Source organism: Glycine max, chromosome 3 (assembly GCF_000004515.6).
Source record: "Glycine max cultivar Williams 82 chromosome 3, Glycine_max_v4.0, whole genome shotgun sequence".
Lineage (NCBI taxonomy): Eukaryota > Viridiplantae > Streptophyta > Magnoliopsida > Fabales > Fabaceae > Glycine > Glycine max.
In genome coordinates, this window is record NC_016090.4 from 647845 (window position 1) to 664860 (window position 17016).

Below are 17016 nucleotides of genomic sequence, written 5' to 3' on the forward strand. Positions count from 1 at the left end.
TGGGCCCTTACACACTTGAATTGATGACTCAGCAACATCTATTTCCTTCTCCTTAATTTGTCTTATTACAGTCTCTCGTATGTGTGCATGTGGGAGTTGTGTAGTGAGAGAAAAAGTATGATACTTGAGGCAATATCTGGGTTATATGTATTTGAGATCCACCTCACAAACATTTCTCATACAATTCAATAATAAAAAAATTATCTACACTCATTTAATGAAGTCATTCTTCAGAATGCAACAGGTAATTGTCCATTACAAAATTCACATTTTCAGTTTTTAGATTAAATAATTTTAAAATATAAAAAATACAGTATTTTATTATGCTGTAAACATTTTGGCATTAGTAGGCTATTCTGGATTTCATTTTATTTCTCAAACAACATCTATAAATGATACCATTTTTTCATCTCACTTCTAAGCTTATCCCTAAAATTAAAATTTCATATCTTGCCATTTACCCCAAAAAGAAATTGCCATGTTTCACCACAGAAATTCACTTTATATCAACAGCAAGATTCCCATATATGCTCCAAACTATATGCAAATGCCTTCTTTCTGCCAAAAAGTACAGTGCCATGGTTTGCATTTGGAATGATGCAGATTTCCGCATTAGGAGCCTTCAACTTTAACTTACTACAACACTCCATTGGGACAATCTGATCTTTATCACCTTGAATCACATTTATTCTAACTCCAACTCTGGTCAAAATCATTAGATAACTATCCACAAATTTTGCTCCCCCACATATCACATTGTGCATGGTACTCCAAGCTGAATGATGGGTGTGCCTGGTCAAGTCTATGGTAAAGAAAGGAAGATCCCTGAGAAAGACCAAGAAAGGTAGTCATGTCATCTTTATGTTTTTTTTACGGGCAAATGTTAATTGTTAACTTGTTAGTTTTTATTAGCAGGATGGATCAAATTCGTGACCTTTTCTTCATTCCTCTCTTTTTTAGCCATCAAACTAACCTTATATCTTCACATACCATCTTTATGTGTATGTGTACTAAGCAAATATATAAGAAAAAGGAACTAGGTACATTTGGTATCTTCTGCATCATAGTCTTTGAATAAATGTTTGTTACCTCTTGCGAGTAATGAATTTTAGAATGCTCTCCCATATCCTGTGATTTCTGCAATAGACAAGGCAAACTGTGCGACCCAAGTGCTCATACCATGACATGAATGAAGAACCAAATGACAATGGGGACCACAATTTCTTTCCAGCAAGCATTGATAGTGCATTTAGACAAGCTTCATTTCCCTCAGAAGAAGTGTATGGCTGCCACCAAAAACATATGAAGAATGGAAAATTTTAAGGGACATTAACACACAAATATTATTTACAAACATAAGGGTCTTGCTAATGAGTGCCAAGTATTGGTTAAAGAATTAATAAATAATTTTTTTTTATTTAAAAATCATGTTTGGAGTGTATTAAAAATGCTTGGATCGTCTGCGGTGGTACTGCATCTTCAGCAAAGATATTCAGTGTCAGATTTACATATGACAGTTATAAAAAGTGAGAATATAAAAAAAAATATAATTGGTTAAAACAGGTAAATATCTTTGCTGGAGTGACAGAACAGCTGCAGGGGATCCAAACTGTGCATTAAAAAGTATAGTGAGACTGTGAGAGTGTATTACTAATATTTTTATTATTTTATTTTACTTTTAATTTCTTAACAAATTCCTTAAGAGTAGTACATGATAGCATTTGTCAAAAAGTAAAACATAAGGGTGATTGCAGAATGAAGGTTCCATTGATTCCAATTTCCAAGGTTAATTGGCAATAAATATGTAGCACAAAAACTGTTAATTTGGTTCTAAAGTACTTACAGGAGCAACAAGGGTGATTGATTTTACACACTTGGGGTACTTGGCAGCCAAGGCCAATGCAATTATGCAACCCATGGAGTGTGCAACCAAATGAAAACTACTTAACTCCAACGGTTGAATCACGGATTTCTCAATCATTTCCACATGATCCTTCAAAGTGTATGAGCAATCTCTTGGCTTTGGACTCTTGCCAAATCCCAGCAAGTCAATGGCAATCAATCTGTAATTTTTATTCACTTTTTCAGAAAAACATGGAAACACTGTCTGTGTCCAAAATGAGGAAGAGCAGAGAAATCCATGCAAGAATATGGCATTCTCAGAAGGGTGGTTTCCCCTGAAGTTCTCACCATTGGCTGTCAAACACCAATTAACAACAAAATTTAGTTACACAGAAAAATATTTAGAAACATGCAAAGGATTACCAAATAAGAATAGCAGGACAAAACTTAGATGCAGTTCTATAGGTGTTTTTGGTACTTTTTTCCAATCAGAATTGGAATTTCATCTTGGTAATCAACATTGGCATTTAGTGAAAACCTTAATTAGTTAGATTACCTAAGTGAAACTCCAATTTCGATTGGAGAACATCATGGAGAACACCTATGAAACTGCGTCTAAGTTTTGTCTGCAATAGCTATGAAACTAGAAGAACTACCCTACCCAACAAGGGCTCCTTCACAACAAAATGAAGTTTATAGTCACTTCCATCATTGACCCATGAAAGGCAAGAATCACAGCCACAATCAGACCAACGGTTCACCGACCTTGCACCACCTCTACCATGTTTTCTATTGGAATCTTCACATTTTCTCCCAAATTGAAGGAACCCCATTTCTCTAAAAGTGTTTTTCCTCTCATACAAGCTATCTGATAGACCATCATCATCTGTCACATTCATCCTCCTCTTCAGCATTTCCCGGTTAGAACAGCAACAAGGGGAAGCCTCCCCTTCAACGCGTTCATCAAGGAATCTATAGATAACGCAGAAAACAGCATCAAGAAAATCAAACATGAGGAAAACAACACAACATAGAATTGAGGTGAGTGCTTGAACACAATTGGTCAGCCATTTTGGTGAGGAAACTGCTACTGCTAGAGACATGGATAGAGAACCAAAGAGAAGGGGTTGAGGTGGAACCAGATTCTGTTAATTTATGAACATGGTATTGCACTTAAGACACTGATGGTGATAGATAACTTATTAACCTGCTTTCGTAAAAATAAAAGTGCATACTATCACAGTTCTAGTTCAGTTGATTGAAGAGGATAAATGCGTAAATATATAAAAACTTTATTGTTTGTCTAAGCTTAATTGGAGATTGAAGAACGGGAATTGCGTTTGTGAGTATCTAGAGCATATGAAATGGTGATTGAGGTTTGGCCACGTAAGAGGATAATTGAGCTGCAACATAAACATTCAAGGCTACCAGTCCAATGGGAAAAACCCAACCTGCCGTGTCTGTGTTTTGTTGGGTGTTTTGTCGTTGCTGTGTTGCATTTCATTTTCTTATATTCGTCACAAATAAAAATAATACCGTGCCAATTGTCAACTATATATTCACCACCCTAAGCGTCCTATTGCCCTGCCCACGAGGAAGTGTAGTGTAATTTCTCATAGTTTTACCAATGGTAACCAAGGGATCACTTATTGAATTGCAAGATCTAATCTTTATTAGAAAAAATTAATGTTTTTTATACTCTACCATAAATATAATATATACAAATATAAGTATATATTTTTAATATATATATATAGTCTACACAATATATGTATTAAATTTGTTAATAATTATGATAATTAGTGTAATTAAAAATAATTAGATTTTATATATACTATTTTTGTAAGAACAAGATGAATCAATTGTCTTGGCAATGTTGAAATTACGTGCAATGCTTAATTAAAAGCATAGTTATACAAACGCATGGTCTTGATATCTTTTGATGAATACTCATCTGGAAGGTCTTAATCTTAAGCATATTAAAGAAAAAGTCAAAGATCTTGTTGCTTTTACATTATATTTAACGTGAATCTTGGACAAACATGCTCAACCAAACACGCATTTACTTTAATCCAAAAACTTAAATTTGAATATTTCTAGTTCTACTTTCTGGATAGGAAAACTCAGTATACAAACATTGGTTTTAATGCATCACTTATTTCTGGAATTTCAGAAACTAGTCCGTCGACAAAGATAAATACTTGCTGTCAAAATTCTGTTACAAGTGTAAATAAAAAGGTTTGAGTAGTAATGTTTTCCATCATCTTCATCATCCTTTTTCTATATTTGCCAGCAACATTTTAATTGCACATTGAAAAATTAAGCAAATGGAGAATAATAAATTAATAATACTACCACTTTTCAGCTACCTTCATTTTCTTTATTAATTGGATCTGAGCTCACAGTTGGAAGATTCCTTCTGTACTGCTGAGACGTCAATCTCCTTTCCAATGGTGTTTTCCTCTTGCTTACAACAAATCTGTTCACCCCTTTGCGCATAGGCATTATTGAAGGAAAATCTTCGTCTGGAATCTGACTGAGCTCAGAAATATCCTTAATCTGTGCGACGCGACGGAACCATCTCTCAGCCTTTGCCTCCTCTGACATGTCCAAAGGATCTGGGTCCTTCACTGCCGACCCCTCCAAACTCTTTCCTGTCCACTCTGCTCTACCACTCTGGTTCTCAGATGCTGGACCTGGGGATGAACTTTCTGTCAAATTCGGAACACGATCTTGATTGAAACTCTGCCTTGAATTTCCACTGGTTGTTTCCCCATACATAGAACCAACATCATTGTTATTTGAGCTTTGTTCAGAAGGATTTGGACTCTGTCCAGGTTGAGCTCTAGCATCAACTGACATCTCTGGAGGCTTCTGCGCCACCTCAGATATGGAAGATGTATCATCATCAGACCTATCCGTCGAAGCAGCTGCATCTGCCACTGTTGAATCTGTTCCATCTGCCTGCTGCTTGTCCTTTTTGGCAAAGTAATCAGGGGGGAAGGGAACAAAGGGGACAAAGTTGGTTTTGCCAGATTGCTCCATGGCCGCTCGTCTCTTATATGCTGGTGTTGTCAAAGAACGATCTTTTTTCTTGCTAACAACAAATCGATTTTCTCCTTTGCGCATGGGCATTATTTCAGGGAAGTCCTTATCAGATATTGCACTTGGTATATCTGGAAAATCATTCAGCTCAGCAACCTTTCTAAACCACCTCTCAGATTTTTCACCTTGCTGTTTCTCCCTGTCCTCTGTGATATTAGAATTATTAGAAAGTTGTGAACTGTCTCCCGAACTAGCATATCCAACATCAGTGTCTAATACCACCTTTTTGCTCTCCTCTGCTAACAAGTTCTCGGACTTTTGGGAAAGTGCATCTGCAGACAATGGAATGGGAGGAACAGTACTACTGTAGCTCCCTTTCACATTGTTAAAATGTGAAGTATTGCTAGCAAATGAAGGTTGGCTGTCTCCACTGGAATTTTGTTCATCAACAAAGTTCTTATTATCAAATTGAGGAAGGCCAGCTGAACGACCTAGCATGTCATCCAGATTGCCATGGGGCTTGATTGACTCCCCAGCATTAGAATCCTCAATCCCGGGAATGTCATTATTGGTCAAGTTTCTCTTGTATTGAGCATTAGCCAACCTCCTCTCCAGTGGAGTCTTTCTTGTGCTCACGACAAATCTATTCACTCCTTTCCTCAATGGCATTATTTCAGGAAAATCTTCATCTGTTATCACACTGTTAATATCAGCACTGCTGTCTAGTTGAGAAACCTTGCTAAACCAACGCTGTGCTTTTTCTTCATTAGCAGCTAACCTAGCATCAACATCTGAAGTATTAAGATTGTTTCCATTTTCGTACCCCATATTTGACATGGTATTGGTGGTACCCAAAGATATTTGCCCGGGTTGCTTGCAATCACACCTTAAGCAAGTCATATTCCTCCCATGGTTATAGAAATCACACCTTCATTATGAAAATCTTGTTAATTGGATGTCTATATCAAAGGTTACGGGGGAAAACATTTCAAAGGGAGGATAATACTTACTGAGGACATTCCCATTCACCTCCAGCCAGTTGTCTTTTTGGCCTTGCTTCCTCACACTCAAGACATTTGATATTTCTTGCAAAATTCATGAAATTACACCTGCTCAATATTAAAAGTAGGCAGATTACTCAGAATGGTGAATAAGACTTGAGGAAACAAAATTCACTAAAACAATAGCTCCACACTCTCACCTTGGTGTTCAAGCATTACACAAAGTAACATAGTTGATAATTCATAGAGGCTTATAGTTAAAATTAAAAGTAATAAAAAGTACCTTGGGCAAAGCCAATCACCCCTCTTCATTTCAATTTTTTGTCCAGGAGGAAGCTTTGTCTGTTCAAATCTACCAGCCATTTGACTTTTCACCGAATCAAAAGCATTTGGTCCAGGTGCACTATAACTCAGCTTGAAAAGTTCGCCAAATAGATTTCTGACAGATGATTCAACAATATCTCTTTTATTGAGATTGTTCCCTTCTGAAGAGAGAAATGGGTTACTTGCATAACTCAGCAAAAACTTCATTAGATCAACTGTATTTGCTCTATCAGTGTCCAACACCTGTAGAAAACATATCAAGCACAACTAGATCAGCAGCACTTTCAATGCACCCGTCAAAATTTGAAATTAGACAATATGCATGTGCTGTCTCATCTATTTTGGAATGAATTGAAACGATGAGCCTTGGCATAAGTTCAGGATTTCAGTCAATCTCCACATTTCTTTTGACCCATAGGAGATATGCATTTAAGAAAAAGGATACAGGGTAAAAGTTTCCAATGACTATGCATTTTTATAAATTGCTTTCTAGTTTCCAGTTGCACACACCAATATGCTACTTACAAAGTAATGATGTCTAACAAATGTAACAATAATAGGATATTAAAAAAAGCAGTAAATAAATTTGAATAAATTATTTATTTTTAAAGCACAAATAACCCAATTTTATTAGGGAAAGAAAAGTCAATGAAGCCCAACAGAGCGTAACATAAAGAGAACTTACCATTCAAGATATAGGTGTTTCATTATGGTTTCCATAAGATCTTATGAATTGAGCCAAACATTGCATAAGATCTTTTTATGAATTGAGACAAATATTGCATATCACTTAAAACATAAGCTGTGGCGAATGTAAGTTATAACAATCTTTATTAAAAATGAAGCAGACTAAAGTGAATATTAGAGTGAGAAAAACGAGGTTAACTATGTCTGCATCTATACCATTAATATAGATAACAGGGAGGCAGATTTCCACCTTTATTTTTTTATCCTGAAAGTTAAAAAAGAAACGCCTTTGTTCACTTCAAATCATATAGTTGTTAAAAAAAAACTCATAACTTTAGGGTTACAATAAAATAACTGCAAAATAAATTAAATAAATAATTACAGCTTATTTTCTCAAGAAATTTCTGTTCTTTCTCTCTCATGAAGTCTTATATTGACAGTTGACATCTCTCCCTCTCTCTCACATGGGATTCCATAGCATATACAGAAGAACTGAACAATAGAGCCAGAGTTCAATAACTGCTAAGATATGGAGCGTCCAAAACTTACTCTAGTGGGAGTCGTATATTTTATAAAGAATTTAGGAGTGAAATTTTAGGAAAATAAACGAAATCAAAGTTTCAAATTAAAAACAGAATGATAGGAGCTTTTGAGATTAAAGGCTTATTAGGATAAACTTCCCCGGAATCTATTCTAGGAGAAGAAAATAAAAAGAAATGAAATGAGCTTCTCCATAAGCTAATTAGTAGAAGTTCTCTCATGTTATCTTCTCCATATGATGATTTTATAACTTACACATAAGCTAATTTAAGCTTATCAAGAAGCTTATTTCATTTTTTCCGTCTTACTTTCTACTCGTAAAAGTGCTTATGAAAATTTTTATTCAAACAGGCCCTTAAATATGCAAATTCATTACAGGAAGTTAGAGAAAGTAAGTTTGTTAATGTGATTGCGAATGTTCTAGTGAAGCAGTAAAACGTATTTCACCACACAATTGCACCCTAACAGCAGCAAAACCATAGTCAATTCAAATACAAACTAGTGAAAAACATAACATTAAGAACACGAACTTCCATTTTCAACTATGCAAAAAGAGAAATAATAACTGAGCAGAAAGCACACTGACATTGGTGTCACCGTTGGAGAGAAAGGTCTTCATCTTCCTGACGGAGTCGTCGGCGTCGCGGAAGAGAAAGGGGGAGCCGTGCTCAACCAGCGCCGCAATGTCTCTCGTAGAAAGCAACCTGCCACCAATCAATTTCAAATCAATTCAATTCAGAATCAGAATCCAGCAAGCTCGGATTGAAATTGAGAAAAAAAATAAAGAAAGAAACCTGAGAAGGTTAGGACGGTCACGTGCGAAGGCGAGGCAGGCGGTGGCGTCGCGGAGGAAGGAGTAGGAGAGACGTTCGGCGGCGGCGGTGAAGGCTTGGTCGGGGAGGGAGGGGAGGTAGCCGGCGGAGGAGATGTGGGAGAGGAATGAGGACCACTCAGGGCAGGGAGAGGTGTTAGGGGCGGAAGCTTGGGATTGGGAGGCTTTGAGTTTGAGAGAGAAAGAGAAGGAAGATAAGGGGAGGGAATGGGTGGAGAGGAGGAAGAGGTTGCGGTGGTGGTGGTGGTGCCGGCGGCGGAGAAGAGGGAAGGGAGTGGCCAGGAGGAAGCGGAACCTTGGGGCCACACTACCCATTTTCCTCGTCCTGCTGGCTACTACTGCAAATGTCACTAAACTACACCAAGCAACAAGGAGGGTGGGTGAGTCAATATATAAATAAGAGTCATACATTCATTATTAAATTTGTGAAATTATTTTATTATTAAATTTTAATGTTAAAAGATTAATTTTCATAAACAAATTATATTTTTATGAATTAATTTAATATTAAATTATAAAATTTAGAATTAATTTATTATTAAATTATTCACAGAATTAAGTTGTTGCATATTTTGTATATCTGAAAATTAAACTTGGATTCATTTTATCTTCATCTCACACTTTAAATAACCAAAATAAATATTTCTTTTTTTTTCTCTATCATGACATTCCTAATACAGATAAGGAGGATAAAAAAAATAGGGGAAAGAATAAAGATTTTAAAATCTAACTTAAATATTTTTTTTGGATTAATTAAGTTTTAGGTCATTTAACTTTTTAAAATTCTAATTTTTAGTTCCAAATATTTTTTTACAATTTTTAATCTTTTATTAATTTTTTGATAATATTTTCAATTCCCTAAAAGAAATTCTTCATTTTTAGTCTCGTTTATTCTTTTTCTCAACGTTAGTCCTTATTTTATTCATTTCAGGCTCGTTTATTTTATATTAACAAAAAAACTAATAAAAATAAGAAAAAAATTGAGACTAAAAACTTAATTAATTCATATATTTTTAATTCTTGAATTTTAGGGTAAATTCACTTTGTTCCCAAATTAAAAAAAATAATGCATCAAAGTTTAAAAAAATGTTTCTAATCTTTAAAATTTGATGTCATTTAGGATAGTGTCACATTTGAACGAAAAAAAAAAAGATTGAGAGGCTATCATGAGGAAATTTGTTTTGTGTAGAGCATATACATTATCCGTTGTTGACAATTCTATTCAAATTAGATAAGTTTAATATGTATAACAAAATTTTCTTTCTGAGTATTTAATATAACTAAATACATAATCTTTATAAGAGATTCCAATTGAATTTAAATAATTTCACGCCTATTGATTTATACACTAATAATCGATGACAAACATTGTTTCAATTAGTAATAAATTGATAGAGGTGAACTAAATATCATAATACAAACTATTCTATATTTCTATTCTCTTTTTAGACACATAGTTTTGTATACCAAACGAATAAAACACAGAACATAGTAAATATCATCGTGTGAATCAATTTCTTCGTAAAAAATAGAATATTACAAAAATCAGATCAATTGATCATTAACTGAAAATGTCTAACTGCATTTACGCAAGTGCTCAGGATTCTAAAAAGAGTTACACAACAATAATAAATTGAGTACACACTCAAAGTTACTATGAGGGAGCAATCCTGAAAATACAAGCCTAAAGAACATAAAAATATAAAATACACATTCTCCTGTTACAAAGAATGAAAATAATGGTTATCTTCCCATAACTAATTAGAAATCACTGGTGTGAAACAAGGCTGCACATCGTAAGAGCAAACAAGGGCTAAAAGCTTTTTTATTTTGTAGAGAACCTTTTTCATTTTCCTTCTGACATTTATCAGGCACGTCTATTATCCCTCTAAACCTCAAAAATTGGATACCAAAATGCTAGTAGTAGCTTACAACAATGGCCATTGCGATTGTAATCCTTAAAAGAAGCAAATTGATGCCAAGATTGAAAAAATAGTATGACTTTAAAAGAAGAAATTGCTTACTACTAATTTTTGCTGATTATTCAGAAGATACACTTCATGATTGAAAAAGTGTTGTATAACTGATACAGTAAAGGTGCCATACGTATGGCAAGGTAAAAAGAAAGCCCTTCAAGTACATGCTAACAATAAAGGCTCGTCACTATTCATTTGCCTTGTAAATAAAAAATCAAGATTAGGCAGCACCTTCTCAACAGCTTAAGAAAGAACAATAGGTTTGCCACATAACTGCTCCAACTCCCCTTCCAAAATTTTATACAAGTTTGCTTTGTTCCGCCTATAAATCCAAGCTTTTGTATCCCGATCCCAATCAAACCTTGACGGACCACTGCAAAAGACAAGCCCAAGAGATCATGTCAGCTTGATCATTCATTATACCTATTTCGGCAAATGTTCTGATATTGAATGCCATCTAAATTAAGTAAAGCAGATAAAGTAGATAAACAAAAGTAGCAGAAAGTTATTCTAGCAAAAGATTAAACTGCATTTGAAGTCTTGGAATCACACAAAGGCCTCTAAAATGTCACAGCTACAATCATTCATGGTCTAACTTAAAGTAGAATGTGTTCTGCAACTTCATGGAAGTGATGATAAAAAAAAGCAGGGAGGGTAGATACATGACTGTAAGATACCATCTATTGTGGTACTGACATATTAGATTGGACAGAATTATTCTTCAGACACAATAATAGCATCTCTATTCTCTAATATTCAAAGAACTATACCTATATCCTAATAGAATTGTAAAACATAAACAATGATTCGTCTCCCTGATCTCAACTTATAAAAGGACTATACATATATCTATACTTTGTTTCTAGAGGAAGAAAAACCTGTGTAAATAAACCTGGACATAAAATACCACATGTATCCCCAAACTACCACTGGAACAACTTAAAGAAATTAAACTAATAGCAGATTTTAATGAATAATATAAATCAATATGCAAACCAGCTTTAATTACCACTAAATGCACCATCTTTAACACCTAAAGAATAAAGATACATATTTGATTATAAGTTAACGTTTTAACACCATTTGGTTGGTTAATGGTTATCACCAAATATTCACTTTTCTCCAGTTCATTCACACACATTAAAGATACTAAAGAAGTACGATGTATCAAGCTTTGATAAAACTTATTTGCATGCAATCTAATACATGAACATGGATTTGTAGGGACTAAAACCTAGAAAAAATGATCCCAGCCAAAAATTAACCATACATATTGACAGATAAGGACAGACACAATCAAATACCTCATAGGAGAAGACAGCCAAAGTTGTCTATTTGGTGTTTGTTTATTCAACACATAGGTGCCAAGATCGCCAAGTTTTATAGTCAAAACATCATTCTGAAATGCAAAGCCATGTCAAAACAAATAATACACCCCCATGCAAGGAAACCACTTCTTAAAATTAATAGGAAGAAATTAATTGAAATCTTAAAAGAAAAAAGCTAAAGAAGCTATTTATATTGAAAGACCAAATAATTACAGAATTTCATTTAAACAAAGATGATTATCAAGTTAACAATGTGATCATTCAAAATAATCACTTAAAAAAACATGATAACTTCACGTTTTCCTTCTAAAATACGTAAAGTTCTAGGATATTCTTTAGTTGACAAGTAATTTTGTTATTAATCCTTTATAACTTATTCTCACAAAATTCTCACCCCATAATCTATGTCAAATCCATCAACTTCAACTGAGTCTCCATAGTCCTGCCAGGCAACAGACAAAACAAAATAAATATCCTACATGGTTTAAATTTCAAATATTATGAATTGAATGCATTGTGTGTTGTTTCCACCACAGCCAAGACAATCTGCCAATGAAATCTATTCGATTTTAAGCATAATTTTATCATGATTGCATATTTGTCAAACGTGGGAAGTTGCCAACTAGAGCAAAATTTGTGATGAATGTCAAGACTTGTGATTGCCACATTACAAATTTAAGTTGGTGGAAAACACAAAGCAACGCTAGAGATACCTCTAATTTCTCTTGTAGGCTATGTATTGTGGAATCAGCCAGTCTGTGGAATTCACCCTCCTGCAGTAGAGAACTGCATTCACACTAATCATTATTAGCAAAGTCATTTCCACCCACTGAAAAAACAAAATAAAACTCCAACCAATATTGGAATCTTACAAGTTACAACAACCTTTGAGGAACTTGCGCGTGACAGACATTTGAATTCTTCGAAATATTTTGAAAGCTAAAACCATTAACTCTTCGAATTTTAAAATTAAAAACTTGAAAAAAAAAAACTGAAATTTGAAAGCTAAAACCATTGAGTTCAATTTTTTATGATTTCTGAGAATCAAATAAGAATATAACAGATGAAAAACAAGGAAGTGCACGTCATACCTGTAATCAATAGTCAGGGGGCCTTGAGATTCATGAAGGTTAAAACTGCGAGAGCAGAAGTTTCTAGAAGGAGAGAGAGGAGGAAGAAGGGCATTCACATTGTAGAGAAACATGAATTCTGAAGCTTTTGCAGAAAGGATTGTTGGGGCTGCATGAATGGAAGAAAAAAAAGGTGGTGACAGTTGCAGAAACCTAAAGAGCCTTCTCTGCAAAAGCAGCTTTGAGGCCATAGGATCGACGCCACTGGTCTCAGTGCGTCACCGTCGCGATTCCAAGAGGAGGCTGGCCAAATTAAACGTTCGTCGCCACCGGCAATGGAGGCTGCGCCGTCGTGTGGGTGCCAACGCGTTTTGGGAACCAGTTGAGAAACGTACCGGGTCAATGTGACCCGTCGGATCCCGATTTGAAGCTGAATCGAACTGGGTCATGCCGAATCGCATGTATATATGATCCAATTGATGACTCCATACTTTGGGTGTTTGACACATCAACCTGCCAAGTTGGAACCGAATCTAATAACTATGCATATTGTATTATTTGTATGTGTTGTTCTCTAATTAAAAATGAAGTTTCACATAGTAATATGTAAAATATATATATATATATATATATATATATATAAGAAAGTTTAAATATATTTTTATACATATAATATAATCTAATTTGATTATGTTTGATTTTAATATTTGTCATTAATCAAGATCTAATAAGTAAAATTAATTATAAAAATATTTTAGGTAGTAAAATAAAATAAAAAAATTACATAGTAAAATCCAAATAGTTTACATTATATATATGAAACATATATCTAAGTTATTAAAGAATTATGTATATTATCAATGTGAAACTCTAATTCTAGTTGCACAACAATACTTTTATCCTTAGAGTAAGCAAACAAAATGACTAATTGTGAATTTACATTGTTGTTACACCCTAATTTCTCTCTCTAATACTAAAAAGATTAAGATATATTTTTAATATTTTATATTTTTGTTTAATTTAGTTCGGTCTAATATCTCTTAAAAGTTTAATTTAATTCTAGATATTTTTATATTTTTTATTATATTCATGCAAATGCCAAAAAGGTCAAGTGATAATGTGACACTATTTAAGGAGTAATTTTTTATATTTAAGATACTACTACAATGGTGTTTAAGATCTATCTTATAGGCAATGATATGACGGTGACGGTAAGGTGACTAAGAGTGTGATAGCGTGATAGGTAATCACAAGATAGTTAGATAAATAAGACTGTGATTGATTGTATTTTGTTTAATCTTTATAAATTAATTTTAAAGAATTATTTTTGAGAAAAAAATAACAAAAATCTATATTATAATTTTGTTTTATTTGGATTGATTGGATGAGATAGAATGATGGAGTGGAATTAGGGATAATCCTCATCTCATGTGAGTTAACTCTTAGGTTTTGTATGATTGAGGAAGAAATGAAAAAAATGAAAAAATTTATGGACCTTGTATGAATCTATACTTTTTACACTCTATCTTAATTTTTAAAAAAATCTATTTTATTTTTATTCTTTAAATTAAACCAAATACATGTAGATTGAGTGATACTCAAATTTTAGGATGGGCAACTTTGTTCATAGTGAAGTTTGAATTAGGAACAACAGTCTAAGGAGGCCTCCCATAAAAACACAAAATACCTATTCAACAAAAGCAAACCTCTATTTAAAGAATGCAAGAAACTAAGGAGAAAGATTTTATTATTATTATTATTATAAGCAAAACATATTTATTGAATAGAAAAAGGATAATTAATGAGAAGCACAAGAACTCAAGCAGTGTCAAAGTGCCGTATAGCAGTAGTGCTTACAACCAGATAACATGGAAATAAAGACATCTATCTGTGGCAGCGCAGGGGCTTCACTGCAATTTACATGAAGAGTAAGCCCCAATGTACTATCAACTAGAAATAAAATCAGAAGATTTCTATGAGATTAGAAATAAAATCTGACTTCTTGTATGATTCCACCATAAGCTACATTTTGCAAGGTTCTCTCAAAATTGGTTTTTGACTCTTGAAATCTCAACGGAGTTAGCACCCAGCATAACTGAACATTATAAAAAACATGAAAAGTTGAGTTTTATAATGTCAAACGATACATGCATTGAGAAATGAGAGTCTTCATTGTGTTTTGAGAATTGGATTAATGGCAATAGTTTTTTGTTATTACTTCATGTCAAATAAAGATGATAGCCAAAAGATATAAAGAAAAATCAAATCTAGGAATATAAACCACATATGATTCAATAAGTGACCATGCATATATCAAATCACGCCTACATCAACATAAATGGAGATGTAAGACATTTGAAATGAAGAGAATAAATAATCATTATAAAATAACAAACAATTACTCAAGATAATTAAGTAACTAAAGATTGAAAAAATAGAGATTAAACTCTCTTTCAACTAAAAACAATTTTGAGTTTATTCCTTTTAAAATAACAAAATAGCAGTTAAACTAATTTTGTAACCCACACTTCGGCTAGACAACAAGATTTCATGCAAACATGCAAGATTTTGAATTTATTTCAACATGTATTTATCATCATATTATAAATGAAATGAAGTGATCTTGTTTCTTAAAGAAAAACTAAAAACAATTTATGCAAAATGTACGGTAAATAAAATTGTCTCTGTTAAGATATTTTGTTTATTTCTACGGATATACTTATTCAGCACCAACTCAAGGAACTCAAACTTCTGGCATTCAAGAAGCAATATGGTCCTGTGTCATCCCTCTTGACTCTGATAAGAGGTGAGTGGTTATTTATAAGAAGTCTAACTTCAAATCAAATTAATTAGAGTACGACCGAAAAGGTGAAGAAAAGGGAAAATAAAATGGAGAAAATAAAATGGAGAAAATAAATTTATATTTTTATTTAATTATAAATAATTATGTATAATAATTTTTGTAAATTATAATAATTATTTTTAAAATTATATTAACAAAATTTCTAATTAATTTATACTTTATATATTTATATCCATTAAACATAATAGAATACATTTAGTTTTTTTATCAGCAAATATTAATTATTAGTTTTATTAGTAGAAGAAATCGAATTCCTAACTTTTTTTTTTATTTTCTCTTTTAACTATCCAATTTATCTTACATTTCTCATACAATATATCTAGTGACACCATTTATTTTTTATTATTATTATTATACCATCTTTGTGAGTTTGCTATTGTGCTTTGTAAATGATGATCCCAAGGTCTCATTGGGCAAGCCACATGTTTGAACCGACATTTCTTGGAAGATTTTAGAGTTCTCTAGGTACTAGCCCGAACCATTGTTCGTTACGGAGTATTTATTATCTTAATTAATTCTTCGTTACAAAAACCACATTATTAGTCACACTTTTAAAAGAATATCATATCAATTAAGTACCAATTTTATTTTTTAAAATAAAAATACTAATCGATAGCTAAGATGCTTGGCACATGTAGTAGTAAAGCCTTTAAAGGAGAGGTAGGAGGGATGGGACATGAGTGCATGTCATGCTCACACACATTAACTAATGGGACAAATCTCTTTACCACATAAATCCACCGTCCAAGCATGACTTGTTACTTGTTTTGTCTAACATCAATTATATCTTTCCAAGATTCCATTTATATTCTTCATTCATATTACCTTTAAAGCATGCTATTAATCAATCAATAATTATAACTTCAAAAAAAAAATCAATTATTAACAATATTTTACAAACATAACCCAAACTCACATTTTATCTTTAAAAAAAACTTTAATAGATTAAAAGAGAAAGATGTTATAAATCACCCTTAAGTTCAATTCTTAAAATGATGTGAAACTATTTTAATATGTCTATATAAATTAGTAGTCTTTGACTTTGAATTCTGAATATTATTTATTATTTATAATAATTTTATTCAACTTCAACATATTACCTTTAGCAGACGATATTTATGTTTACTCTAAAATAAAATAAAAAAAACTCATCTATCTATGTGAAGGAATTTGACTTTGGTGAAATTGCAGTGTGTCTTTTTCAAACCAAATTATGTGATAATACTTCATAGAAGCAGTAGTAAAAATCTCGGAGGGGGTTTGGAAAAAGAAGACACAAATTGAAAATAAGCAACACAATCATGAATCATGGTACTGTTTCCAATGTTTAGATTATGTGGTAAGTCATGATCATTGTGTTATTAAGCTTGTTATGATCATGCACCGAAATAAATTTAGTGTGCTGTTTTAAATCAATCAAACACAAGGTCAGAATCTAACTAATTGATTGCCTTGAAATACATGGTCAGTACTCAGTACCCATAGTCTTTGGAAATAGAGCTTATCCA

At 32.9% G+C, this 17016-nt stretch overlaps 3 protein-coding genes across 4 annotated transcripts; all 3 read right to left on the bottom strand.

Annotated features, from left to right (window-relative positions):
* Window positions 1–343: 343 nt before the first annotated feature.
* On the bottom strand, window positions 344–3357 carry LOC100775258 (probable lysophospholipase BODYGUARD 5). 2 transcript variants are annotated; one of them, XM_006576238.4, is made up of 5 exons: window positions 3050–3357; window positions 2504–2814; window positions 1844–2196; window positions 1090–1286; window positions 344–825 (listed from the first exon to the last, which is right to left on the bottom strand). In XM_006576238.4, exons 1-5 carry the CDS (start codon window positions 3073–3075, stop codon window positions 507–509), a joined length of 1206 nt encoding a protein of 401 aa, XP_006576301.1. In that variant the 5' UTR covers window positions 3076–3357; the 3' UTR covers window positions 344–506. The 2 variants fall into 2 exon arrangements, with proteins under 2 accessions (XP_006576301.1, XP_006576300.1); XM_006576237.4 differs by having other exon boundaries at window positions 2504–3355.
* Window positions 3358–3979: 622 nt separating this feature from the next.
* On the bottom strand, window positions 3980–8635 carry LOC100775801 (zinc finger protein VAR3, chloroplastic). The gene is made up of 5 exons (XM_003521827.5): window positions 8234–8635; window positions 8026–8143; window positions 6172–6455; window positions 5898–5996; window positions 3980–5815 (listed from the first exon to the last, which is right to left on the bottom strand). Exons 1-5 carry the CDS (start codon window positions 8584–8586, stop codon window positions 4204–4206), a joined length of 2466 nt encoding a protein of 821 aa, XP_003521875.1. The 5' UTR covers window positions 8587–8635; the 3' UTR covers window positions 3980–4203.
* A 1634-nt stretch (window positions 8636–10269) lies between these two features.
* On the bottom strand, window positions 10270–13169 carry LOC100811801 (frataxin, mitochondrial). Its single transcript, XM_003520892.5, has 5 exons — window positions 12667–13169; window positions 12289–12361; window positions 11970–12017; window positions 11552–11646; window positions 10270–10620 (listed from the first exon to the last, which is right to left on the bottom strand). The coding sequence occupies exons 1-5, from the start codon at window positions 12894–12896 to the stop codon at window positions 10491–10493; spliced, it is 576 nt and encodes a 191-aa protein (XP_003520940.1). The 5' UTR covers window positions 12897–13169; the 3' UTR covers window positions 10270–10490.
* Between the last annotated feature and the right edge of the window lie 3847 nt (window positions 13170–17016).